The sequence below is a fragment of the Drosophila willistoni genome, chromosome 3R (genome assembly GCF_018902025.1).
Source record: "Drosophila willistoni isolate 14030-0811.24 chromosome 3R, UCI_dwil_1.1, whole genome shotgun sequence".
Taxonomy (NCBI): domain Eukaryota; kingdom Metazoa; phylum Arthropoda; class Insecta; order Diptera; family Drosophilidae; genus Drosophila; species Drosophila willistoni.
The window spans coordinates 10,029,154-10,056,539 of record NC_061086.1 but is presented as its reverse complement, the minus strand read 5'-3'; the positions used below and the strand labels follow the sequence as shown (position 1 = coordinate 10,056,539).

At 38.2% G+C, this 27,386-nt stretch overlaps 4 protein-coding genes across 8 annotated transcripts; 1 reads left to right on the top strand and 3 right to left on the bottom strand.

Annotated features, from left to right (window-relative positions):
- Positions 1-10,319: 10,319 nt before the first annotated feature.
- LOC6651400 lies at positions 10,320-17,023 on the bottom strand. The gene is made up of 19 exons (XM_047009403.1): positions 16,842-17,023; positions 16,494-16,787; positions 16,229-16,428; positions 15,615-16,168; positions 15,512-15,559; positions 15,314-15,458; positions 15,214-15,247; positions 14,589-14,740; positions 14,382-14,532; positions 14,118-14,311; positions 13,416-14,059; positions 13,187-13,355; positions 12,556-12,820; positions 12,345-12,496; positions 12,138-12,288; positions 11,883-12,076; positions 11,181-11,824; positions 10,963-11,131; positions 10,320-10,889 (listed from the first exon to the last, which is right to left on the bottom strand). The coding sequence occupies exons 1-19, from the start codon at positions 16,994-16,996 to the stop codon at positions 10,813-10,815; spliced, it is 4,392 nt and encodes a 1,463-aa protein (XP_046865359.1). The 5' UTR covers positions 16,997-17,023; the 3' UTR covers positions 10,320-10,812.
- On the bottom strand, positions 12,829-15,192 carry LOC6651401 (prolyl 4-hydroxylase subunit alpha-1). Its single transcript, XM_023180633.2, has 7 exons — positions 14,800-15,192; positions 14,589-14,740; positions 14,382-14,532; positions 14,118-14,311; positions 13,416-14,059; positions 13,187-13,355; positions 12,829-13,112 (listed from the first exon to the last, which is right to left on the bottom strand). The coding sequence occupies exons 1-7, from the start codon at positions 14,982-14,984 to the stop codon at positions 13,036-13,038; spliced, it is 1,572 nt and encodes a 523-aa protein (XP_023036401.1). The 5' UTR covers positions 14,985-15,192; the 3' UTR covers positions 12,829-13,035.
- Positions 17,024-18,038: 1,015 nt separating the features above from the next.
- On the top strand, positions 18,039-26,532 carry LOC6651398 (phosphoribosyl pyrophosphate synthase-associated protein 2). Of its 5 annotated transcripts, none has more exons than XM_015176660.3 (7): positions 18,039-18,330; positions 23,928-24,164; positions 24,218-24,506; positions 24,573-24,739; positions 25,792-25,906; positions 25,978-26,124; positions 26,198-26,532. In XM_015176660.3, exons 1-7 carry the CDS (start codon positions 18,311-18,313, stop codon positions 26,354-26,356), a joined length of 1,134 nt encoding a protein of 377 aa, XP_015032146.1. In that variant the 5' UTR covers positions 18,039-18,310; the 3' UTR covers positions 26,357-26,532. The 5 variants fall into 5 exon arrangements, with proteins under 5 accessions (XP_015032146.1, XP_015032144.1, XP_046867130.1 ...); XM_015176658.3 differs by having other exon boundaries at positions 25,765-25,906; XM_047011174.1 differs by lacking the exon at positions 18,039-18,330 and adding an exon at positions 18,955-19,157 and having other exon boundaries at positions 25,765-25,906.
- LOC6651399 (cytosolic carboxypeptidase 6) lies at positions 19,875-22,155 on the bottom strand. The gene is made up of 5 exons (XM_047011181.1): positions 22,095-22,155; positions 21,454-22,019; positions 21,019-21,393; positions 20,635-20,950; positions 19,875-20,579 (listed from the first exon to the last, which is right to left on the bottom strand). The coding sequence occupies exons 1-5, from the start codon at positions 22,153-22,155 to the stop codon at positions 19,990-19,992; spliced, it is 1,908 nt and encodes a 635-aa protein (XP_046867137.1). The 3' UTR covers positions 19,875-19,989.
- Positions 26,533-27,386: the final 854 nt, after the last annotated feature.

Sequence of the window (27,386 nt, the reverse complement as noted above, 5' to 3'; positions counted from 1 at the left end):
TGTGCCCCTGTGTGTGTGTGTGTGTGTGCGGTGAGAGCAAAACCGAGTGCCAACGAAAAACGCACGACGAATGAAACGGTGGAGGAGACTCAAAACCCCCAAGACTCACGACCCCAAGACCAACGGGTGCAAAATAAATACAAAACAACTGCTACTTGTGGTTAGGCATTAGGTAGTAGGTACCATCAGGGACTTGTATATATATATATATATATATAAATATCGTGTATAGTATATACGATGTATACATATGTATAGGAGAAACAGCTTTCTAGGAGACGGAAACCAAGGCTGACGGATTTGAAGCAGACTTTCAGGAGGAGCATGGCTACCTTTGCACCACAGGTACTTGCAGTGCGAATGAAAGAAAGCGAGAGAGAGTGAGTGACAGAGAGAGAAAGGAAGAGAATAAGAGAGTGAGATAAAACGAGAGAATAGCACCTACAAGACCATAATGCTCTCTCTCTATCTCTCAGTACGATGCTTCTAACGACATTGGACGAAGACGAAGACCCCCCCTCAGACCCAACACCTAGAGCAGGTACTCACTCACACATACAAAGATGCAGAGACTCAGATGGCAAGACGAAATGTACATACATACATATATACATATGCTCTGCTCTGTATTTTGGGGGTTTCTGGTTGTGGGGTGGGTGGCGCAGGTAGATTGGTGGATGCGTAAGGTACATTATATACACAGACACGTGGAACACATTGATAGAGATGGAGGTGTGGGACCAGCACATGCGCACTAAATCCTCACAGAGAGTGAGATTTTCTTTTTGTGGTAACAGAAAGAGCCAAAACTGTTGTTTAGCACTTAACATCAGTCAGCTCCCCTTCAACTGTTAATCTGCAGTAGGGGAAATTTATCTGTTATGCCAAAATATATTTGTTGGTTCATCTGCTCGACTGAAATGTCTAAAAAAATTCATAAATAATGTTAATTTATTTAGAAAATGCAGCTGCCGTCTACACAGAAACACACATACACACACACAAAGATTAGTAGTAGTCGTCGAGAGCGGAGTGATGACAGTCCCACAAAGATGTAGTCATAAAATAAGAGGAGGACTAACATGTATTTAAGTGTTGGTCGCTCTGGCTCTAGCCATATAATAGGTTCGTATATGTCTGAATGAATGTATGGTATATGCGAGACATTGACCTATAAAATGAATTAACATAATTGTTGATTCTTGCGTTTTATTGTTGAATGCGTTTTGTGTTGGCCTTCTGGCCCCCCCATCCATGCCTCTTCTGCGGCTGGGTGTCAGAATCGATTTTAGCTGCTACGAAACAAAAAGTAAAAAGCGATGACAAAGCAGTCGAAGAAATTAATATTTTATTTTGTGCAAAACTTGCTAAAAACTGGTCAAGAGACTTTACGGGTTTTGAACTTTAAAAGTAATTTATAACACTGAGGTACTTAAAGTTGTAATTAAATAAAAATTTGTAAAGGAATCAGTTTTTTGAGGATTAGACTCAAACGAATTCTTTAAAAAAGATAAGATTATTAAAAAGTTGAAAAATATGCTGAAGAAAAAACGTAAGTCTTTATCTTCTTCAATGTTCAGGCACTGAACAATATGTAAAATTGTAAAATTACTGATGAAATAATTTTTGTTTTAAATTTGTTGGCTACTGTATTCAGATAATGAACAGTAAATATGGTCATCTCAGCTTTTGGATTTTGTTCTACAGGTGCATTTGAACACAAAGCCCAAATTTGCGGCTTTGAATAAAGAATATTTGAAAAAACTATAGATCTAGAAAAACTATAAACCATAAATTTTTCATTAATCATTCATTTATCCACTTTTCATTTACATACTTTCAATTTGGAATTGAAATTCTGATTTTTGTATGTAACTTTCTGGTTTTTTGGGCTGTTTTACGAGTACTTTTTATTTTGAAGTAAGAAAGGAAGTGTTCTAAATTTCCCTTCAAATGCTATATTTTTGAAAAAATTAAGATTGTTTTTAACAAATACATGCTACATACCTCTAGGTTGTACATATGGGTAATTAAATATAGTTAAATATTTCGTCAGTGAGCTCCATTAAAGTCTAACTGGAAGATCTAACGAAGTATTAGAACTCAGCAAAAGATATATTGATAGACTGGACAACCATTCAAACTTAATAACAAATTTTTGAATTTAGTTTGTTGTCAAGGTTATTTAAGGGTATTATTTTTAAACTAAACTTTCTTGCAGGTTATTGATTCTAAAGCCAATCACCTCAAAAAAAAAAAAACAGTTCTGAATAATCAATCTTACAAATCAAAAAAAAAAATCTGACTAATTAGTAAATTTCCATCCCTTTTTTATCCCCAAAAACGAATTAGATCAAAATCAAATTGACCAAATATTAATTTATGTTTGATTAAAGTGTTTTTTTCTTTGGTTTTCGTTTTGCAATCTTTTATAATTGTGAAATCTTTTGCCATTGGCCTTTTGGTCTAATTGAATTTTAATTATCGTTGATTTTACTTTTCGACCTTTGGCCCTAAAATAAACAAACAATACACAAAAAAAAAACAGCAAGAGCAACAACAATATTCAATTAACAGCTGAAAGGAAACAAAAAGTTGCGCATACGCCACGTTGTTACACACTAAAACCAGCAAATTTGCATTGCCAATGGGGGAAAATGTTTGCAGCTTGCCCTGGCGCCAAAACTTTTCGTTCACTTTTTCATGCTCACGAACTGGACGAGCAACAGGAAGTGGAATCCTTGTTGCTACAAATAACCGGCATCAACTTTAATCACCTGCTTAATTAAATCAGTTTCAGTTTCGCGCCAGTCGCCGTTGCCTAGACCTGTCCTGCTGGACTCTGACCCATTCTATTTTGGCCAAAAGCCATTGTGCTGCTTCTTGCCGTTTCAATTTTTTCCCCCGTTGTTTGTTCTTGTTGCTGCTACTTGCATAAATTATGCTGCATAATCACCAAGAAGCGTTACAGTTAAGCTCCTGGCCAGTGTCTTCTTGGCACCTTGTTTTTGTTTAATTTTTTTCTTTTCCTTCTTGGTTTTTGTCGTCTTGATGTCTGATAAAGTGCTTAAATCATTTAAGGTTTTTCTTACTTTTTCTGCTCTTTTATTTTTTATTGTTATTCATCAAACTTTTAATTTACTTAATGCTAGCGCTCAGTTTTGGTTTATCTAAAGATTTATGATTTTAATTTCATTTAAGACTTATGAAACCTTTTAATGTTAAATGTGTGTAATTAGATAAACTCTTACAGTAAAATTAATAACCATATAATATATATGGCAAATATATATTTCGTATATATCATTCTATTCCTCAATTAAAAAGAATGCTTTGTTTTGACTAACTAGAAAAAAAAAACAAACACAACCAATAACAAAGTAATTAGTGCTAACTGAAGGTTAATTGGGTAGAGCTTCTCACCCAAACCCAACAGCTACCTATCAGGGTCCCCTTCGTTCCTAGCTTATGTGTTAATATAATGGAACACAATTTACGTCAACTTAATGTTCATTTTGTTTTTGGAGGTTACTTGATTGTGTTCTGTTCATTTGCTGCTCCATTTCTTACCCTGTCCACCTCAATGCCTCCCCGCAAATAGAGCTGCCTAGGTAAGATTTATGTGAATGGGCTGTGGAGGTTAACATGGTTGGAGGGAGTGAGCAAGGAGTTTGCCATCTACTATTTCGTTGAAATGGTCAAGTAAGGGCCTCAAGTGTGCAACGCAATTTAGAGAAAATATCAAATTTCTTCACACACACACACACACATACACAGAGAACACACACTTTTACTCTCACTTTCACTTCGACTTGGTCTCGGACGTAGAAAAGTAAACAGAAGGTTAATGGATTTGACACACGGTTCAGGCACAGCCTCCTCATGCCTCCTCCTCCATCTAGTTGCTTCTCTATGGCACTTGTGCGTGAAATGGATATGCTTTCAGGCTACGCACACACACACACAACACCACACACATATACATACATAGTCTTGGCCTATTCTGGTTACTCTTCAATTTCGCTAGAATTTTTTTCTGATGAGAACTTTAACTTTAGCTTGATGTGAAGACATCCGCATGTCTCCCGCCTCCATAAACTTTTTTGCTACAAACAAAAAAAAAGAAAAAGCAAAGAGAGACTTGTGTTTATTTAAACTTTCGCTGCACGTTCGCTAGCACAGAAGCTGCAGCCACCGAAATGCCATGAAGAAAAAGGAAAACCCGGTTCCAATCAGTCGACCTCTGCTCTGTGTCTGGGCTGACAATTGGCCATGACGCGACTCTCGCAACCCCGCAGGCAACCGGCAAACGGCAAACGCGACGTGCTCCAACTGCAACTGTTTACAAATTTTTTGACGCAGTTTTTTGCCACCAACAACATACACAAAAAATTGTTCACTTTCCCCTGCATTGCCATGCCATGGCACATACCATACCATTGCATTGCAATTGCAAATAAATCATGTGTGAAGGTGTCCTTAGCCACCGCAGGCAATCTGCGCCACTGACAGTTTTAATGCCGAATGAAGTCCTGTTTCGCTCCTGTGCTTCTCGCACTTGTGGCATATGTGTGACGTTTCAATATCCTGTTGCGTGATTTTTATTTTCATATTTTTGCTTTTTCTTGTGTTGTTTATGTTGATTTTTATATGTGCGTGTGAGGGCGTGCCCCTTGCTACGTGAAAAGTCGCAAGTCACAAATCAAAATGCCTGCCATTGTTTGGTTTACTTGTTCCTGTTGTTTTTCCTACATTTAGGCCTTTGAGCTGTCTACTTAGGAGTCTGGGTATAGAAACCAAGCAGGGGAGGACACGGAGAAGAAGCATTTTGCCAATAAATCAAAACTTGATTTTTATCCCATTTTTGTGTTAGTTGTTGATTTTGTAATTTATGTCACGGTGTGCTACACACACAGGGAGATAGAGCAGTAAATACATATACAAGCAAATAGAGGAAAAGAGAAAGAAGTTGCTAAAATGAAACAACAAATATATAGATATATGTTGAATTCTAATGTACATTTAAGTGAACAAATTATTATTCTACTTACGCTTGTTTTTTGTGGCATTATTTCATAATTTCCATTTATTAGAAGGTAATTTGCCAATCAAAGATTTATAGATTTTCTTTACTGAAGAAATAACATCAGACTTAGATATTTTTTTGGTATTTATCGAAAGGCAATGACATCATTTAGATTTTTTGAATACGAGGTTTTTGAAATTCCTCGTTTTTTGTGATTTATCACTTTAAAGTTCACTTGGTAGGAAAATTCCAATTTCCTATTACTATCTAAATTATGTTTTGATATGCATTTTGATTCCTTACTCTAAGCTGTCCAAGTTAAAATTGTAATATCCATTTAGTGCATACAACAACAACAAGAAAAAGAAAAAGAAAAACTGATTGAAACTTTTCCAATACCATTTACCATAATTCTACTTTGCACATTGACACCTAACCAAAAGTCGTTCAACAAGAAGTTCAAAGACAAGTGCTAAGAAAAAAAAAGAAAAAACAAATTGGTTTGGGTTCCAAAGAGCTGAGTAACAGTAAAAAGAAAAATTATAAAAAGCACTCGAAACACAAGACAAAAAAAGAAAGAAAAAAAAGCACATTTTGGACATGAACATGGACACTTAACTGACAATGTCTGACCTTTTCAACAAACCAAGAACAACGCAACGGGCAACGGGCGAAAAGTAAAAGCAAATTTAAACAATATATAAAAGAAATAACTAAAATTGATGTATGTATGTGCGTGTGTGTGTGTGTGTGTGAGTATGTACCAAATACAAATGTGCCCAATAGAGTGGTGGGTGCAAGAGGAGCAGGAGGAGGAGGAGGTGGCAAGAGTAACAACATCGCATAGGAAGTCAGTCTGTAAAAGGGATGATGACCAAACGAACCCAAAGTGAAATGCTTACGTGATGTTCAAGTTTTTTGCCAAGACATGTGAAGGTCGATGGGGTGATGGGGCGGTTGGGGGAGGCAAAACACAGACAAGTCAAGTCAAGTCAGCGCATTGTTGCATACGCAAAGAAGGGAGAAACTGAACTGAAGACATGGCGCCTTTTGTGTCACAGTCACACACACAGACAAGAGTTGCCAACAACCGCAATCGGAGTGTCAAACTTTAAACTGTCAAAAGTTGCCAACCTTTCCCCGCGTCCCCCACTCGTTTCTCGTTTCTGCAGTATCTTGTCTGTGCCCAATCTACGTGAGCTGAACACAGTTGTCGTCAAGTCAACAGCTGCTGCTTCTGCTGCTGCTACCAGCTTGGCCTGCCTTGTGGCACACGACTTGGTTCAATATTGAAACAACTTTTTAGTCAATCTCCGTCTTGCCACCAATAACTTGATGATTAAAAGCGCCATTTAAAGCCAAGACAACATATGTATGCCCGGAAATGAGTCAAAAGAGCCATGATGTCGAGTTGTAAGGGAAATGCAGCTCAATGATACCCCGAAAAGGGGCAAAAACCACAAGCTGCAGTTGCAGTTGCAGCAGACAATACACAGTTGCCCCATTTTGTAGAGGTCTACCTATGTGTTCCGTTCATGTGTGTGTGTGTGTGTAGGCAGTTCGGTCACAAATTGCCTCCCCAAAATGTCCAAATGACAAGCAAACAACAGATGCCCCTGCAAGTATGCTACAATAAACTGCAGCCTGTGTGTACAGTGTTAACTCTGTAAAGGAAAATTTGCTCATTGAAGAACTAATGACTTTTTTTAAATAATTGTAATTAAAATAATAAAGTTAACTTAAGTAGTAGTTGTTTATCTTAGCTATAACCTTTCAAAAGATCAAATGAGGCAGTAAACTGCACATAGTTGGTTTTTACTGTAGAAGAAGGGTGATTGTGTGTGGGAGTGTGAGTTTCTGTCCATGTACTACGGTTGTTGCGTGTGTACGCAACGTAACCAAAGTCAAAACCTCGATTAGGATTCAATCTGCTGCGGGGCTACTCGCAACGTTGTTTGTCCTTGTTGCTGCTTCTGATGCTGTTGATGCTGTTCTTGTTGTTGTTATTGCCTGCCCCGCAGGTCAGAAGCAAAGTCAAACCGATTAAAACGCAAACATTCACACACATTTGCACACACACACACGCACACGCACGCACAGTCACACACATTCACACTCTATGGATGCCAGCTTAATTGTCCTGACCCGCTGAAAGTGCTTTTGTGTCCATATAGGTATTCTTCAAGGGGCAATTAACTGCTAAGCTTCCAATGCAAAACAACAACAGCAACAACTGAAAGTAAGAGAAAAACAAAAAACAATAAAAAATGTGGCCAACGGGGCGAAAAAACACAACAAAAATATAGTTCTTGCAGAGTGCGTGAACGTGTGTGTGTGTGTGTGTCCTGCTGCTTGCATAGATTAGATTTTTAGTCGTAGCCCCCGTCTCCCTGCCATGACCGCGACTCGATTGCATGGGCAAAATATTTGCTCTGGCAACGGCTACGGCAACAGCAGCTGCCACACCAAAAAGGGACCACAGCCAGTGGCCATAAAACAGCCATTAACGCCAGGAGTCGAAACTGGTTTTTAAGCTTACATTCTTTTTTGTTTCTAAAAACAATTTTTAAAGTGTTTAAATTCTAAAAGACAAATTTTTAGACGACAGCCTTAGTTGAAATTTGTCAAGGTACAAGGATTCAAATGAAGACAAAAGCAAAAGGGAAAGATTGTACCAAATTTACACAAACTGAGCAGATCATAAAACAATTTCTCAAAATGTTTGCGTTTCAGAACGATTATTTAGCTTTTCCTCTTTTATGTACTTAATCTATTTTAAATAATAAAAAACTATGGATCAAACGCCTTCTCAAAGGACTCAGAGCTCTGAAAAATCAGGTTATGAATGGTATTCGGTTCTTTACATTAAAATAATTAAAATAGAACTGCCTTAACTGAAATGAGTTTATAAACTATCGCAAGGTTCAATAAAAAAAAAGGTAGCTATAGCAATTCATTGATCAATTTCAATTAAGAATACAAAAAACTGGGGAATAATTAACTAAAAAATTCAAATCAGGAGTGGAATGACAATAACTTTAACCTGCATAAAGTAAATATTTTCAAATGCATTTTAATTTCAAGCTGTAAATTTGGCAACTGACTCGAATGAGTCCGTTCCTGTCCATCTGGAAGTGGGTGAGTTGAGTAGATGGCGAACACGAAACCAATTTAAACTGGAAATAAAAAAATAATAGAAAGAGCAAAAAAAGGTAGCCATGTCTGAGAAGTCCAAGGCAAAGAAAACAGCCACACCCATCTGCTTTAGCATGTTCTTGGAAACTGCGGCAAATTAATTTCTCGAGTGTCTTTTGCAGCAGCCCGCGGACATGGCCAAGTCCTTGAGACTCAAGGCAAACCCAAGGAGTGCTGCAGTGCTGCTACGCACATCCTGGATGAAGGTGAAACTCAAGTTGTGGCTGTTGACAACCACAGAGTGAAGAGAGATAGATGCTGATTATGCTCAAGTGTTCATATTACCACTCCGAATCGAGCAAACAAACCATTTGTTTACCGAAATCTGCGGAAATCTCAATCTCAATCTGCTTCTGCATATTGTTGTTTAAATAAAAATTTAAAGCAAATTGCTGCGCGGAAGTAAATCGTTTGTGGTGAATAAAAAATGTAAGCCAACAGCATATCAAATTACCCAAGCCAAGTGAGGCCAGACCAGGCTAGGGCGCCCGCACACGCATCCACTCCCACATTCACATCCAGGCGGGGCACGTCGAGATGACAAAGTGCCGTGTGGTGCAGGCAGGCGGATGGCAGGGGTGGGCGGTGGTAGGTGGAGTGTGACAAGGTGTAGCATAAGCAGCGGCAAAGTAAGTCAGCTTGTTGATAAGTGCCTGCCTTTTCAAGGGGGCTCAGTGGTATGTGGGATGATGGAACATTAAGGATGACTGGGAGTGGGCTGCGTAGGATGCGGGACGCTTACGCTTACGCTTACGATGCGGTTGACAGTTGACAGTCTTCGTTTTGCGCGTTTTGATGCGATGCTGAAAAATTGTTGCTAATTTTTTACTAGATTCATCCCAGGCTATATCGCATTTCACAGTGACTTAAGTGAAAATGGTTGGCATTTTAATTTTATTAGAAAAATGTTTAAATCTCAGCAATTGCGGAATGTGAACATGAAACGGAATATACCTACATATACTTAATAATAAATTTGATTTCTGTAGGATGCCCAAATGGTAAACGGAACGATTGACTAGACGAAAGTAGAAAGCAGAGAAAATGAATTAAATATAAGTAGAATAAAGAAATCTGACTGGCTTACATTCGTTTTTAGTTATCAGAAGTAAACGTGTGATCTTAACGAGTGAAAAGATTGCATTATATAATAGAAACTGATAGCGTCTCTAAGCAAAGAATAAGGTATCTAAGGAATCTATTGGGGCTAAAATCTATGCTGCTTTTAACCCCTTTTTGAAATGCAGCAGTTGAAAGGTGCAAGGAAAATGTTCATTTTGCCCAAAACTCATTCGGAAGCTACCGTTCTTCCTGTGGGAGCAGGAATTGTTCATTGTCTTGCCAAGGCAGTCTGCAAAATCGCCCAACCATATTTCCCAATGCAATTTAAGGAGCCGCAGAAAAATGTTGCCCAACAACAACAACAACAACTAACTATGTATGTAGATGTATACAATATATAATCATACATCTACGTATGTGTATATTTTGCACAATGTTTTCTTTCCCACACACAAAAAGACACAGACAGACAACAACAACAACAACAATAGCAGGAGACGAACGACTTGAGGGATTTTGCAGAAATGACATTTGGCTCCGCATGTGACAGGGCAACAGCAGCCGTTGGCATTGAAAAAAGCAATTTAAGTCAAGTACAGAAGGACACGCAACGTACACCCACAAAGACACACACACACACACACACTTACTCACATGCAAGCAAAGGACATGCTATCAGGCAGAGGCACACGTATGCCAATTGCTCCTCGTTCGCAGAATTCTATCTCCATTCGCACACTTATCTTCATTTGGTTTATACATTTTGATATATTACCGCTGTTACCTTTCTTCGGCGGGCACTTCATTTGAATAGGTGAAATCAAGACAAATTGCCTGACAGCAATCAATCTTAGAAGAAAATTGCACAATCAAAGTGAAAATGAAAATTTAAGTCCATAGACAACTCGAGGAAGATTTCCTTTGAAGATAAATGTGGCAACATGAAAAAACAATCACAGACAATGGAATGCAACAAATTAAATAATTATATTTATTTCTAATTGGTTCCCGATTAAGAAAATCAAATATCAAACAGTATTTATTTAACAATGCAAATCTTTAATATTTTAATTGTGACAATCTACAACTAGATTGTAACTACATTTGCACTGCAATGAATTTTTATTCAAAAAGTTACTATAATATCGATATACGTAATTATGTGCTTAGGAAATGACCTAAACTTGATGTAAGATTTGTACCCCTCAGATTAATCATTTACTAAATTGTTGTTATGTATGTGGCATAATAGAATATCGATATGAAGCTGAAATATCATAATCACTTACTTAAACTTTATAAAATCTTATAAATTGTCATTATTTCGTCCGATATAGTTGCCAACATGCCAGATAACTATCATATATCAATGTTGTTTATGGATATATTTCCCAAAATTTTACTAAGAATGCCAAGAATATAAAAAAAAGCTTATAAATATCCTACAGGGTAAAATAAAAGCAACATTACAATATGTTAGTTTTGTTTTTAAAAACTTCCTAGTAACTATTCTAAAATATGGGCATTTTTTAGTAAGTTTGATTTCTTGGACGATAATTGGGCTTGATAAACATTTGATCGTACTCGTTTATCCAAGATACCAGACCTAAAAAAAACCCAGGAATTAATTCACAAGCAAGCAAGTTAGAATCCACTTAAAGATTATGATAAATACGAACCCAGTTTGATGCCATCTACCACCGGACATCCTCCATGCTCAGTATTCTCATCGAAATCAAATGACTCTCCATCGAGATTGTACCAAAAAAGAACCTTGCCCTTTTCAGCTGGAACTTTTAAGTTGAGCGAAGGAAATACAGTGGCTCCGCCATGCTTTACAGTGTTCAGCTGCAAATAATTGACTAGAAAAGGGAATTTTATCATTTGCAGAACTCACGTAGAAGAAAACCGTGGCAAGGCGATCACCATAGAATGCTGTTTGATCTATAGACATATTCAAATAATCAAAATGTGGCGTGTAGTGTCCACCAAAGCCATATCTGACCGCCTGAAAGCTATCAGCCTTATCTCCTTGAAGACCTGTCAGATCAGACACAAGGTTAATGATGCGTTCAATAAGTTGAATGTTTTCTTCGGTGCGCGGAGTCTCATTGTTTGGGAACCAGGCACCATCGGCAGTTCGGGCATTGTCGTCGTAATCATCGTCAGGGCCTATGGCGAATGTCTTCTTAAGCAAAGTCGCAGTCAGGCGATCCAATTGTGTAATCTCTTGATCGGACAGAACATTGTAATATGCCACTATGTAAGGATCTAGGGATAACTCTTCCATACGGAAAGGAGCCAAGCGTAAAAATGGTGTCGTTGTTGTATTATATCGACAATGAAGTTTCGTATGTTTTGGTTTATGTGAAGATTGACATATCGCGTTGAATTCTTTTGGTAATAAAATCTCTGGACCAAATGTTTGTTGCTGATAACCTTCGTCACCTACCAGTTGGAGTTGCTTAATCTTAACATCTATTTCTTCAGTGGTCATATTAACCTCTTTGCTTAAAACGTAGCGAGCTTCTCTTTCACTACCTAGGAAAGAAAATATTAGTCTTTCGACAACGGAATAGTAACCAGATCTTAAACTCACCCATTTCTAGAAAGCATCGGGCAAGCATTAAACCAACATCAGTTCGTTGGTATTTAAATACACTGTTTATCTTCATATCGGAGGGATTCATCAAGGACAAAGCCACAGTCAGCCATTGGCTGGCTTTTGCGTGATCTCCCAGGCGAAAATGATGCGTGGCCATGACATAACAGTCTAATGATGAGAGCTTCGCACTAGGGAATGATGCCAGTTTGTAAGAGACCTTCTTAATTGATTTCTATGATAGAAACTCACTCATACTGAACGCCATCTATTAGACCCTTGGCCAAATCGGAAGGCTTTACACCATAAGCAAGTTCAATGCGGTAAATAGCTTCTGTAGCAGCTGATAGATCCTTGGGTAGTGGTAATTCTGATAACTTCTCTTTCAGAAAATCAATTTGTTCTGCAAATTTCAAAAGTATAGTTAACGGAACTAAAAAATGCAACCATAAAACAAACCTTGACCAACTTGATTTGCAATGAACTCCTCCAGAAGGTCCCAATCTGAGTAAAGATGACGTAGAAGTGTGAAGCTATTCAAAGGATTGCCAAGATACTCCTCCTGTCTGCCCTCGGCTTCAATCAGTGGTTGGCGTATCTCATCGGCTAACCTTTTGTAATCAGAACAATAATTATTTTGAAATTTCGAATCGAATTCGCATAAATATACCTTTGTAGCGTATCGATTTTCTCCTGTAATTTATTTACAAATCGTTCGAGATTTTCAATTAGTTCTAAATCAACTTCCAGCAGTTTCTGTTTGTGGGTTGTCATACTCAAATAGTTTATTTCCAATTGACTTAAAGTTATTTTAATGATAATTAGGATTATTAGAAACGTTCTGAATTGCAACATCGTCGTTGGAGAAACCAATCTTAACTGATGAAAGTTTCCAACAAACATGGAATATTTTAAACTAATTACAGTGTGAAAAAGTTAATCGTTTACGAAAAGAATCAATTTTTTAATGGGTAATGCGATAACAAAATATTTCCTGTAGAAAAGTAATTCTTTCCATTACTACTTCTTCCTTTTCATGAAGAGCAGTCCATAGGCAAAATACTTATACATTTCCTGAATTATTCAAATTATTCAAAAAGCACTTCTTTCCACATCAGACTTGGTTAAATTAAAGTCAAGAATCGGTTTTTCAACAAGATTGTTTTCTTGGACGATAGTTGGGCTTAATAAACATTTGGTCCCACTCGTTTATCCAAGATGCCAGAACTAAAACAAAGTCCAAGAATTAAATCGAAAGCAAGCAAGTAATAAACAAATTGAAGACTATGTTAATTACGAACCCAGTTTTATGCCATCTACAACCGGACACACTCCATGCTCAGTGTTTTCATCGAAATCAAGTGACTCTCCATCGAGATTGTACCAAAAGAGTACCTTGCCCTTTTCAGCTGGAACTTTTAAATTGAGTAAAGGAAATACAGTGGCTCCGCCATGCTTAACAGTGTTGAGCTGCAAACAATTGATTAAGAACTGCCTACATAGGGATGTATCATTACTTGGAGAACTTACATAGAACAATACCGTGGCAAGGCGATCACCATTAACTGCTGTTTGATGTATTGACTCATTAAAATAATCATGATGCGGTGAGTAGTGTCCGCCAAAGCCATATCTGACCGCCTGAAAGCTATCAGCCACATCCGCATTGAGTCCTGTCAAATCAGACACAATGTTAACAATGCGTTTGATAAGTCGATCGTTTTCTTTGGTGTGCGGAGTCTCAGAATTCGGGAACCAAGCAGTATCGACAGTTCGGACATCGTAATCGATATCCACAGCAGATACGGGGAATGCCTTCTTAAGCAAAGGAGCACTCATCCGATTTAATTGTCTAATCTCCTCATCGGACAGAACGTTGTGATATGCCACCATGTAGGGATTTAGGGATAATTCTTCCATACGGAAAGGAGCCAGGCGTAAAAATGGAGTTGTTGTTGTGTTATAACGGCAATATAGATGTTTGGTGGGTTTTGGTTTGTGTGAAGATTGACATATCGCATTGAATCCTTCTGGTAATAAATGGTCTGGGACATATTTTTGATGTTGATAACTATCGTCACCTACCAGTTGGAGTTGCTTTATCTTAACATCTATTTCTTCAGTGGTCATATTAACCTCTTTGCTTAAAACGTAGCGAGCTTCTCTTTCACTACCTAGGAAAGAAAATATTAGTCTTTGGACAATGGAATAGTAACCAGATCTTAAACTCACCCATTTCTAGAAAGCATCGGGCAAGCATTAAACCAACATCAGTTCGTTGGTATTTAAATACACTGTTTATCTTCATATCGGAGGGATTCATCAAGGACAAAGCCACAGTCAGCCATTGGCTGGCCTTTGCGTAATCTCCCAGGCGAAAATGATGCGTGGCCATGACATAACAGTCTAATGATGAGAGCTTCGCACTAGGGAATGATGCCAGTTTCTTAAGATTAATTAAGATCTTCTTAATTGATTTCTATGATAGAAACTCACTCATACTGAACCCCATCTATTAGACCCTTGGCCAAATCGAAAGGCTTTACACCATAAGCAAGTTCAATGCGGTAAATAGCTTCTGTAGCAGCTGACAGATCCTTGGGTAGTGGTAATTCTGATAACTTCTCTTTCAGAAAATCAATTTGTTCTGCAAATTTCAAAAGTATAGTTAATGGAACTAAAAAATGCAACCATAAAACAAACCTTGACCAACTTGATTTGCAATGAACTCCTCCAGAAGGTCCCAATCTGAGTAAAGATGACGTAGAAGTGGGAAACTATTCAAAGGATTGCCAAGATACTCCTCCTCTCTGCCCTCGGCTTCAATCAATGGTTGGCGTATCTCATCGGCTAACCTTTTGTAATCAGAACAATAATTATTTTGAAAGTTCGAATCGAATTCTCATAACAATACCTTTGTAGCGTATCAATTTTCTCCTGTAATTTATTTACAAATCGTTCGAGATTTCCAATTAGTTCTAAATCAATTTCCAGCAGTTTTTGTTTGTGTGTTGGCAAAGTCATATAGTTTATTTCCAAATGACTTAGACTCGTTTTAAATATAATTAGGATTATTAGAACCCTTCTAAGTGGCAACATCGTGGAAGGAGAACCTAATCTTAACTGATGCAAAATTCCAAAAACTTTTGAGTTTATAAAACTAATTACAGTGTGAAAAAGTCAATTATTTACGGAAGGAATCCATTATGGATGGGAAAATCTTTGCTGTAGAAAAGTAAGTGTATTTATAATTTTTTTAGCAGTATTAAAAATATGTTTTTAAATTTAAACGCACACACATCTTGGCTGAAGAATTTGAATGCATTACTCGTCTTCCTCAATGTGGAAAAACTTTACAATAACTGAAAGCAAAAGATATTAGAAATTTATGAAAATCGTTTCAGTAAAGCGAATAATGACATACTCACCTAGTCCAGAGCCGACCACATTGGGACAGATAATGTGCTCAAAATCTCCCTCATTAAAGATTACCAAAGCATCTCTTAAATGAGGATAGATCGTTATATATTGATTTGGTATGGTAAGAGCTCCGCCCACTTTGACATCATTGAGCTAAAAACCGAAAAAATGTCATCGAAGTAATATTCATTAATTTGGCTACTTACGAAAATAATCACAGTGGCCTCAATATCTTCAAAATCGACGTTGTCAAACTACAAAAGACAAAAATTTAAGTGATATGATAAACAAAAGAAGTAAAAAATAAACCTTTGGAGATGTCTTGAATAACTCAAAAAGCCTGACCGCATCATAGAGCTGATCATATTTCAAAACGTGTAAATTCTTCATATCTTTAGTTAGCCCTGTCATATCCTTGGTAAGCTCGTTAATGCGTTTAGTCACGATACTAAAACGATCGGAAATGGAACATCCTTTAAGGAGGCCATTACTCATTTTAAATTTAGCATAAGAGGGACACTTGTCGAAGGCAGCTTTGATGTGATGAACCTCGTGGAAGGAGATGACATCGTGATACAGCATTGTATAGGGTTCATCATAAACCTCTTCAAGCTTCAGGGGAGCTAATTCCAGAAAGGGAGATACCATAGTTGTGTATTGACAGGATAGGTCACTGCTGAGAGGAAAATTTTGTTGACATTGCCACTGAAATGGGGTGGTCTTTGTCTCAGGCAGTGGCAAAGGCTCCTGTGGATCGTAGAGTCCAAGTAGTTCCAGTTCTCTTCGTTGCTGCAGCAAATCCACGTTGTATCGATCCAAATCAATAGCTGAATTTAATGCTTTTAATGCCTTCTCATGCCAATCTATAACAATTATCTATTATTTGCTTTACACAGGTGACAATATTTTGAAGGAATACCCACATAAGTTCTGAAATACTTTTGACTGCATTTGGTAAACCTTCCAACGGGGAACTCCTATCGTACTGTACAGATCACTGTATTCCGATGACGTATAGTTATCCGCTGCAGCCGTTAACCATTTGGCTGCCTCAAAGTATTTATGTTGCTGGTACAATTCAATTCCAATGTGATAGCAGTCCAAGGGAGAAAGATACAATTCACTAGATTTATCAGAAAAAAAAAGGGTTAAATTTAATTTTAATTAAATATAATTAATCAAGTTAACCTGTGAAATTCTTTCTGGTTGACCAAGAAACTTGGCTCATAATCGTAAAACTTTGTTAAGTTTTGTAGGTTTCTCACCGCCTTTTGAAAGGCCTTGCGTGGAGGAGCCTTTGGAAGTAGTCTTTGTATGTTCCTCACTTGCTCGGTGCCCACTCGTTGTTTCATATATATCTGCCAATTGGTCCAATCTTGATGCATATGACGCATTAGTCGAAAGGCATTCAATGGATTCGATAAAAACAATTCGGGATCACTTGTAGCTTCCACCATGTCCTTTTTATAGTCCAGCAAAGCTCTAAAGCGAAAGATTATATTGTAAATTATACACACTTTTAATTAATAAACTTACGCATCGATGTTATTAATTTTCTCTTCCAACTCTTTGGCATAACCCCGAAAATTTTGCAATAGCTCATTCTCTAGGCCAATCAGATTCTTCAAATCCTTCGAGCTGGCTGCTTGGATGGGGAGGGCAGCCAATATCAAATAAAACGGGCAAAACATGACGTGGAAGGCAAATTAAAGCAACGGTGAAACTGTTTGGAAATCGACTTCATCTGATGGAGAGCTTGAACATTTCAATTTAAGGCATGACAAATGCCATTCAACTCGCTCGTTTCATTTAACTCCAAGTTGGTAATAGTTTTTTAGGCAAGTGTTTGCATTCACCAGATCTTATCAATTTTTAAAAGGTATCTCGTAGATGTCAAGTAAACTTTTGTAATGTAATTTATGGTGAATTTATGGTTTAAAATGCTTTTATAAAGAATCCCATTCGATCGTATTGCAAGATACCGGTCAACTGTAATAAAAGATTCTTTAATTTGTGATTGAAAGTCTTCTATTTTTGGCGCTTTGCATACACAAGTACCTGATCGCCATCGTAAAGGCTTGTCAGGTAAAAGACAAAGATCTGAAATGGCACATTAATTAGCACATTTTTATTGAAATTGATTAAGTTAAATGTAAACTTGCTTTGGGCACAACGAGTCCTCCCGTTTGCCAAAATGGGTCTTGGCAGGGTTTTGACCTTTTCCTTATCATATCCAGACGTTACAGGAACTTCTGTTCAGTGCTCAAGCTCAGATTCTCTAGACCTGGGAAGGAATCTAGCGTATATTCACGATTTAGGAAGATTACTGTGTGAAATGGACGGCAGTACCCAGTACCCAAATTATTCGTTTGGTGCAACTTGCGCGACCATACACAATTAGAATCCTATAATAATATGCAAAATGCTTCAAAAAGTCAAACCTCCCCACCATACACTACCACAAAACTTGAATTCTCTTGGGGCGCTCAAATGTAACAACAACCACAAGGCCAATTCGCCTAGACGCACAAATTTCGCCCAGCAAGGTGCCTCCATCTATTGTTCAAAAATATTCTAACAAAATAATACCAAAGAATAATACCAGGTGCAACCCTTAGCACTTCGACTCAGCCCTTAGAATCGATAAATGAAATATTTTCGCCATCTGGCCACTCTATTTTACTCACCGACCGCAATCGCCGTTACGGCAAAAGGCAAAAAGTTACGGCGAATGGGCAAGATATAGCGGCGAGACGGCCAATTTTTTATGGCGAAAATTGTCTAGCAAAGTTTGGAACTATTTTGAATTGTGTATTATTTATTATTAATTTATTAAATAATATTCATAATAATAGATTGCCCCTCGGTATTTGTTAAAGTATCTGCCAATAAGTAAGATATAAGCAACTGGTATCTGTTTTGGCCACTTTCCTTTTTGTGATTTCTTCAAGCGCAGATTCTGAATCGATAAATAGAAACAACAAAGGGAACAATTCATCTGCAAAATGCTACTGCAAAGGAACAAGTAAAAGCGGCTTTTGTACAATTTAATTAGTGTCTCGTTTTTGTGTCTGTGTGTGTTGCTTTTTTATCTAACCAGTTCTCCTTCTCCTTTACCTTTGTATGTTTATTCTACCTTGCCTTCTCCTAACATCCCCCACCCACTTCAGCATCAGTGTTGTCATAAGATAAGAAGAAAAAAAGCTACATTTCGGCCTTCGAAATTGTAAACTAACTAACCTGTTGTAGAACGTTGAAAATACAAACATGTACTTAACAAGATAGCAATTCGAATTACACTTGTAATTTGATTATTATTTTTCCCCCAAATCCCTGTACAACAATATGCTAGTTTATACACGTTAAATTGAAAAGATCGAGTATATTCTCCTTTTTTGAATGTCTTTGTAAAGTTTGTTTTTATGTTGTGTATTTGTATTTAATGAAATGTTGAAAAATTTATAACTCTAAAAGTATTGTTTTTAGCTTTTTCCTTGCCCTAACAATCTGGCAACTCCTTGGCGCTCCCACTCAGTTTTGTGCTCCACATTTTGTTATTACTATTCGCTTTTATTTATATGCATACATATGTATCTGTATATGAATGTGCTATGTATATACGTGTCTATATATATTGGAACAGAGGAATATCGTGTCTACGAATCCGTTAATTGAAAACGTTAATCAGTCAACAAGCTCGCATTCTGTCAGACAGTCGGTTCACCGTTCGCTGTGGCTGTCTCTGTCACTCCTTCGCTCGCGCTCTTATCATTGGGATTTCGCGCGTATTTTGTTTTTGTTCGTTTTTTTCTTCTCGCTTATATTTTTTTGAGTGAAAAAGGCTTTTGTCAGGTAAAAAAATAGGTAAAACGGTTGGCAATTTGCATTATTTTATATATCTTTATGATAAGATAATAATGCCTAATAGAAATGGATTAATTACATGACACATTTACAAGCAGTTCCCAATCAGACTCACGTGCTAAACCTGTGGGAGTAGAACAGTGCGAGATATGTGAGTGTAGCGAGGAGGGCGGCTATTAATTAGTGAATGTCATCTACTCCATCTACTAATATTGCCACTCAACTAACTATCCACCTCTCCATGTGGCGGTTGTGGTGGTGGTGGGGGCAGAATTCGGAATCGGGTGCGGCCGGATTTGGATCAGAGGCGGGGTGGCTAGAGGCATGGCCGGGCCTGGCATGGAGCCAACCCAAATAATGCGCAACAATGGTCTTTCAACGAATGTGCCCCCAAAGCCAGATAAGCCAGCCCCAGCAAGTGTCAACCAACAAAATAAACTCACGTTGAAAATTTTAACTCAACGACTTGTTGTCTTTTTGAGTGAAATTAATCATGTGTAAATCAATTTTGAACTCAAATTCGAAACACTGATATCTCCTAGTTTCTATATAAAGAATAATGCAGAGATCGGCTGATTTCGGTGTATTGTCAAAATTTAAGCTCATAACACTTCATCATATGATAACTGATTGATTTATCTACACATATATAAAAAACTAGCCTTGTTGAGTTATTTAAACCAAAATTGATTGTTTATTACCGAAAGAAGCATCTGAAGCTTAAAAAAGTTACATTACTGAAATATTTATATATACACATGAGATTCTTATAAAAAAATCAAGGACAGGGAATCCTATAATTGGATAAAAGTCTCTTCCTCTATCGCCTATCTGCTGCATCAAAACTATTTGCTTTCAGTTTTAAGCTGCCTCTGGTCAATTGATTCAGATCGATGATCGATAGATATGGCTTGGGCGGGACATTCACAGGCAAAGGCACCTCTATGGTAACAGTTGCTTGCTTCTTGCTCCTAATACCTGCTCCACCAGCACTCGGACCATATTCACTGGATGTTTTCAGGGCACTCAATGAATACTGATCATGGGCAGGATTTCCACAAGTGGCAGTGGCTGCACGCCTATAATTACGATAACCACTGAACGTACTGCTGCCCGGAGCAATGGGTCGCGATGGAGAGAAGCCACCTTCGTCAGAGGAGCCACCGCCGCCACCACCACCAGAATCATAGCATATGCTAAGATTTGTATACGAAATGGGTGCATGGCAACGCGTAGTCTTGGGACGAGGTTTCACCTCATAGCGAGTCTTGGACCGGGAACGGGAATGATGAGTACGCGGGCGTCCTCGTCGATTGCCACGCATCTCGGGCACAATGGGCAGGGGTAGGACATTGATGAAACGATAATATTGCAGCAATGTGCGAGCCAGATTTCGACCAACACGATAGTCTGTTGAAGAAAAAACTCTCTATAATCAGCGTGAGAAGTGACGGATTCTACTTACAGCCATCTTCGTTATAGAGGGCAATCGTTTTGCCATCCCGCAAATAATGACCAGCCATGGAAACCTCCAGAGTATAGGCATTCACTGTATCACTCAGTCGTTCACAACTGAATCTTCTAATGCTGCCAATTTTACGTTCATCTGCATTGAACATGGTATGCTCCGCCACATAGTCCGGAGCATTGTTGGCAAAGAGACGCGGGAAGACCAGATGCCGCTCATATCGATAGACATCCTCGTATGTATTGCCGTAAATGAAGCACCCGTGCATACTATTGTTGGCATGCAAATCGATCACAAAGTCTATCTGATATGTCTGCAAATAGAGATCCAAAGTAAGTTATCGAAAACACAGAAAACTCTAAGAAGTTCCACTTAACTCACATCCGAATTATCCAACTCTTTCAGCATATTCTTGACGGCATGCAATTCCGGTTGAGTGAACTCTGAGCCCAGATGCCAATTACGATTCATGTCCTGGCCCATAAGATTGCAACGATTATTGCCGAGGAAGACTCCATCCGGATTCACCATTGGCACAATTTTAAAGACAAAATTCTCGCGCAGAACATGGGCAATGGGATGATTGCCCACCAGAAATTCAATGAGGCCCTGACACACATGTGAGGCAGGAGCCTCACTTGAATGCGTTCTGCAGAGGATCACAATGACGCGGATAAAACTTCGCTCCAAACGATTTGTAGTACGTTGCTTTTGTGTCACATGATCGATGGTTAGCAGATCTACATTGCGATTTTGCTGGAAATGAGTAAGAGAACTCAATTAAATGGACATACAAATCGTATGGACAGAATTTACCAATGTCTTGACCAATACACAACGCGTGAATCGTTTCTCTGCACCTTGCCTGGCATCTATCACGTTGAGATAGGACTGCAATCTGGAGTAACTGTATGGCCAGGCCAGGCAAAACTGATAGACATCGTCCTCTTTGTCAAAGATAAAGGCAAAGCTCAGCACATAGTGACCCTGATGCATGGCCGATCGATAGAAGAAAACCTGACGCTTGGGCAGACGCTGCCATTTGGGTCGACTGGAGGATTTTACCAAGGGCGTCAGTCCAGCATTGAAAAGATTGCGACTTTTGCTTATGTTGACAATGTTAAAGAGGACCCGCTGATCCTGTTTCACATTATCCACCGTGAAATTGAACCAGAAACGAAAACGCGGATTGCAGGTGTCTGGTCGCAGGAATAAGTCATATTCAAATTCCCCCACCAGTTCTGCCTTGCCCAAATTACCCGTCTCAAAGGCCGCATCGAAGCACAAATGTCCACGTTTCGCCTTGCCACTCTGTCCAGGTGGCCGTATAATAACCCTTGAGACATTTCCCAATCCTCCCTCACCATCGCTATCTTCGCTGTCTGGAAATGCACAAAGAAAAGAAAAGCAAAGCAAAATGAAATGAGATGAGATCGCCTTAGAGATAGCATCAATACCATCCGATCCTCTCTCGTACATGCTCGTATGCTGTAAAGGATCACAGGCTATTCCAAGCATCTTGATTAACTATTTTCCGCTATGCGTCTAGTTCAGGCAACGTTGAATATGCATCTAATGCAATATATTGGCTCTAAAAACGGCCTATTCTCAGCATTGCTGCCATAACTTTTCTTTTCCTCCAAAACCCATTGAAAAGGTTAAATGCCAATTTGACGCCGCCTTCTTAATCCTGGCCGAAGCCAAGCTGTTTGCTATCTTTAAACCCTCAACGTCTAACAATCTAGACCCCCCCTCCCCCATCTCTCAGCCACACGTATGCGTGTGGATAACTTTTCGTTGCACCTCATTGCAACTTGGCATTCTTACCCGCCTCTAACTCGCGAAACGTCAAAGTGTGAAATTGAATAGTCGCGGTTGCGTTTCTCCTCGACTAAGAGGGAAAACGTCTTGGCAATTGCCTTTATTTATACCCTAAAGTGTCAGCGAACGATCTAACTAAAAGCCCATTCAAAACTCACATATCTTAGAATTGAATAAACTGTAAGAATCACTTAATATGCAACAATAGGCTTTGATATATATATATATTTCTGTATTCAATAGATACTTGTCATTTAGTTTTGCTCTTCTAAAATATAATAAATCCTCAAGATATGTATGACTAAGATTATAAAGAATGAGCTTGTAAATCAAAGTTAACATCAAAAGCTATGGCTATTATTATGTCCTTATAACAAGTGGATCTATTGCTTAATAGGATATAGAAACTTCGGCTAACGGAGACATTTTTTTTCTGTGATTTTTATTGCCGCCTTCTTCACATTTATGTTTATTTGCACTTACCTGAATCGCCCATGCCTTAGACCATGCACTGCCAACTGACAAGGCGTATCCTCTCTCACAGGCACATTGACCTCTTTAAAAATAGAAATTCAATTAACAAAAATTGCAAATTTCTTGGCTAGTATTAGGCCAAAAATCCTTTCACTTTCTCAAGTGGATAAAGTCGCGTGTGAAAGTCTTGGCAGGAATTTACTTACGATTATAGATTTCAATCAGCAGCAGGAGCAGACTATGCGTCTTCGTCGCCCACAGTTTATCTGGCTGCGCAAATCTTGGGATTGCCGCGGTACGCCACCTTGCTGGTGATTGACTGACTAACTAACTAACTAACTGACTGTCTGACTGGCGAGGCCGACTAAAGTTTCGCATGTTGGCACTTTTGACGCGTTGCCAACGGCTCCCGGAAGGTCTCAGATGGAAGCGGCGGACTCACATGTGTAAGAAACCATTGTTTGGTCGATAATGAAACGCGCAGCAGTTTTAGCATTGCGGTTTTCGTCTCAGTTTCCTCGACAGTTGCGGCACGCGCTGTCTTTTCTGTTTTTTCGAAAACTGGGCAACATACTCGCAGACCTAATTGCCTCCCGGTTGCGTTAAGCTCTCTCTCTCCGCCATCGCTTCCATTCGCTCTTAAAGTAGTTCACCGGGGCTAATCAATAAAGAATTTACAAACTTCCTGGCGCTTGTAACGTGGGAACGGTAACGACAACGGCAACGCCGCGTATGCGTGATTTTAATGGTTTAATGTTAATGGTCATGCCTGCAGTTAGCAGGAGGTCACAACGGAAAGTGAATGAACCGAAACCGAAACCCTACCTTTCCTAAATATTAGCATGTTGAAACGCAGGTAGCCATCTAAACCCATCACCACCTAGCCTCCAAGTCCACCTAGTCCTTCCTGCTGCAGATTATTGCTTTTAAGTGTTTGAAAATGCTAACTTTCTGGACTCTAAACCCAACTAATCCAGCATTATATAATTTTACAGATTAGGCAGTGTGCGCCCACCGAAACGTTGCAGAAGCGACATGGACACTACCTCCACATCGGATATTGTCATTATTAATGGCAATTCGCATCCCGATTTGGCCAATATGGTGGCTGAACGTATGGGCCTGAAAAATGGCGGCTGTTCGGTGTTCCATAAATCGAATCGTGAGACAATTGTCGAGATAAGCGATTCGGTCAGAGGCAAGGATATCTACATCATACAAACTGGCACCAAGTAAGTCAAGTTTTCGCTTTGTAAGGGACCTTCTAAAGTCTTCTTTGTTGCAGGGATGCCAATAACAACATCATGGAATTACTAATTATGGCCTATGCCTGTAAGACATCTTCGGCTCGCTCCATTGTTGGAGTCATACCCTATTTGCCCTACTCCAAGCAATGTAAAATGCGCAAGCGTGGCTGCATTGTCTCCAAATTGTTGGCCAAAATGATGTGCACTTCCGGACTAACACATATTATCACCATGGATCTGCACCAGAAGGAGATACAAGGCTTCTTTGATATACCAGTTGATAATTTGAGGGCATCTCCCTTTCTGTTGCAGTACATTCAGGAGAGCGTGAGTGAAATCCTCATGATACCAACTGCGAAAATTCATTAACTAATTTCTCTTCTTTGTCAATAGATACCCGATTATAGAAATTCCGTCATTGTGGCCCGTAATCCAGGTGTGGCCAAGAAGGCTAATTCATATGCAGAACGTTTACGTCTCGGTCTGGCTGTCATTCATGGCGAACAAAAGGAAGCGGAAAGCGACGAAGTCGATGGCAGATATTCGCCACCACCAACCAGGTGAGTTGCTGACCTGTGAATTATCGATTGGATTGTGTCCTTAGTAAGCCAAATGCATCTGTGGTCGTTGCTCGTTAGATCGCATTTATTATTTTCACACCTTATTTCTATTTAATTCTTAGAAGCACTTAAGCATGTAGCAATCATATTTATTACAAAAAAACTTGTACAGATTATAAATATGATTTATTTAAGTACTCACCCAATGCCTAAAATATACTACAAGACCACATCTTTTGCACTAGATTTGATTACCATTAGCTACTCTAAGCACACAGTGGCCAAGCTTTTATTGTTTTTCTACTTTTAATAGATTTGTTGTACAGGATCTATGTCGGTAGGATCGATTGCTGTCTATATGTCCCGTGGCTCCTCTTAATTTGTCAATCTACTGTTGTTGTTGTTTCCTACTTCCTACGGCAACCGACAAATGGCCAGTTTATATCTTTCTTCTGTCTTGTTGGCTTCAATTTCCGTTTTTGTTTCACATACTTTGATTATTCATGCTTGAAACGTTTTTTTTTATTTATTTCGAAATTGCTTTGCAAAAATCTCGATACGATTTGCAGCAAAATTTGCAAAAACGAGAAGAAAAATTCCAAAACAAATCAATATTCTTTCTTTATTTCGTGTTATTCAGTGCGTATAGCAATTTATTAGGAAATTCTGTTGAAATGTGCTTACCAACGACACCTAGGTTTGTATTGATATATATACATATATATATTAAGAGTACTTCTCAATTGGTATTTATATTTTGTTTATATTTAATTAAATGCATTTATCTTTTTTCATTTTCTTTCCCTTTATCCCCCAAAAAAAAAAAAAAAAAATATATACGTTTATCTTTTTTTGGTTACGAATGCGACAACAAAATACTCAACCACAACAACCACTCAACTACACCACTGCACTCCACACATTGCCATCGATAACGTCTGCACCGTGCACTATGCAAAAAAATATTAAATAATAATAAATCAAAACAAATAAACCTGTCATACTTTGTCCACACTAACCACAAGAAACTCTACTCCACAACATGCCCCTAGCAGTAGCCGTACGCGCACTACATCGGTGTCGGTGGGTGTGCCGGAGCATCCCATCAAGGTGAAGCCGCCACTTACCATTGTGGGTGATGTTAGTGGAAAAATTGCCATTATGGTGGTAAGAGCCAATGCTTATTTCGAATTATTTTGCGAGTATCTGTGCCTAATAATATTTTGTGTTTACTTTAGGACGATCTAATTGATGATGTTCAAGCATTTGTGGCAGCTGCAGAGATGCTAAAGGATAATGGAGCATGTAAAGTCTATGTTTTAGCCACACATGGTCTCCTCAGTTCGGATGCTCCACGCCAGCTAGAAGAATCCCTAATTGATGAGGTACTAGAGAATTCTATATGTACATTTGTTAAATGACTCTATTGAAAAAATTCTTGTGTGTGTTATTATGCAGATTGTTGTCACCAATACCATTCCACATGAGATACAGAAGTTGCAGTGTCATAAGATTAAAACAATTGATATATCCATTCTGATTGCTGAAGCCATACGTCGCATACACAACAAGGAGTCCATGTCATATCTATTCCGCAATGTTACTCTGGAGGATTAGGAAAATAATATGTTATCCATACATTCAAAATGGATATACAAACACACACACCACCTACACACACACACTCGTACACATTACATGTTTAGTTTATTGTATGAAGTCACAAAAAAAAAAAACCGAAGAGAACTATGAAGAAAAAGTTTCATGGCAACTGGATCTCAAGTTGCGCTTTATTTTGTTTTGTTTTATTTTCTTATTAATTTAAAAATTCATAAATATTTTACAGTGCGCTTAGCGTACTTATGCTCAAATAAAGAAAAAAAATTATGAAAAAACCAAATAGAAATCATTATCAGAGCAAGTATTAATACATTATTTATAAACTGCTTTTTTTCTTTTGCCATAAACGACAATTTCCGCTCATTAAATAAAAATTCTATTAATTTCCGTAGATAAGAGCAAGTTTTTGGTATGCCATTGCATTCGATTAGTTGTTTGAGTTTTGTCAACAGTTATCAAAAAGCAATTCTACATTATTTATGAGCAACCACAAAACGTGCAAGATTTCTAATCATCTCAATTTATGGCTGGTCACTTGCTAATACCTTTTATTGCCCATATATATACTTGCACATATATTATACTGTATTTAATTGTTTAATTTTGTTATTATAAATTATTAATGTGGCCTAATTTTTTTAGGCTATCGTAAATTTTATATCACTTTTGTTATCATATAAGCAAATTTATTCTCTGACAGATGTACGTTTTTTTTTCAAGTAAATATTTTCAGTTTTTTGTGAAAATGAGTCCATGCACACGAGAGATAAGATAGCGAATTGCAAACTGGCTAAAAAACAAATCTCTTGGCAAAAGAATGCAACTGCGTAAAGATGATGCAACAAATGTCTAACATATATCAGACCAAGATCAGTTAGGAATGCGCATAAATCTTGTGTGAATTATAAATCAAATTGTTCATAAATTAAACATCAATGTAGTTTCCAATAGATACATTTCAGCAAATGGTTTATTACCGCTTAAATACATTATAATATTTAACCTATTTTGCATAATACAAAAACGG

What these genes read in the sequence shown, in the direction of transcription:
- LOC6651398 (XM_015176658.3), top strand. Translation starts at nt 18,311, where the DNA reads ATGCTACTGCAAAGGAACAA. An exon ending in TGCAGTACATTCAGGAGAGC is followed by an intron (nt 24,507 to 24,572) that starts GTGAGTGAAATC and finishes CTTTGTCAATAG; the next exon opens with ATACCCGATTATAGAAATTC. An exon ending in TATTCGCCACCACCAACCAG is followed by an intron (nt 24,740 to 25,764) that starts GTGAGTTGCTGA and finishes ACTAACCACAAG; the next exon opens with AAACTCTACTCCACAACATG.
- LOC6651399 (XM_047011181.1), bottom strand. Translation starts at nt 22,155, where the DNA reads ATGCTTGGAATAGCCTGTGATCCTTTACAGCATACGAGCATGTACGAG. An exon ending in GTACGAGAGAGGATCGGATG is followed by an intron (nt 22,020 to 22,094) that starts GTATTGATGCTA and finishes GTGCATTTCCAG; the next exon opens with ACAGCGAAGATAGCGATGGT. An exon ending in AAGAGTTGGATAATTCGGAT is followed by an intron (nt 20,951 to 21,018) that starts GTGAGTTAAGTG and finishes CTCTATTTGCAG; the next exon opens with ACATATCAGATAGACTTTGT.
- LOC6651400 (XM_047009403.1), bottom strand. Translation starts at nt 16,996, where the DNA reads ATGTTTTGCCCGTTTTATTTGATATTGGCTGCCCTCCCCATCCAAGCA. An exon ending in TGCAAATCAAGTTGGTCAAG is followed by an intron (nt 14,533 to 14,588) that starts GTTTGTTTTATG and finishes TGAAATTTGCAG; the next exon opens with AACAAATTGATTTTCTGAAA. An exon ending in CCGATGCTTTCTAGAAATGG is followed by an intron (nt 11,825 to 11,882) that starts GTGAGTTTAAGA and finishes TTTCTTTCCTAG; the next exon opens with GTAGTGAAAGAGAAGCTCGC.
- LOC6651401 (XM_023180633.2), bottom strand. Translation starts at nt 14,984, where the DNA reads ATGTTGCCACTTAGAAGGGTTCTAATAATCCTAATTATATTTAAAACG. An exon ending in TGCAAATCAAGTTGGTCAAG is followed by an intron (nt 14,533 to 14,588) that starts GTTTGTTTTATG and finishes TGAAATTTGCAG; the next exon opens with AACAAATTGATTTTCTGAAA. An exon ending in TGTAGATGGCATAAAACTGG is followed by an intron (nt 13,113 to 13,186) that starts GTTCGTAATTAA and finishes ACTTTGTTTTAG; the next exon opens with TTCTGGCATCTTGGATAAAC.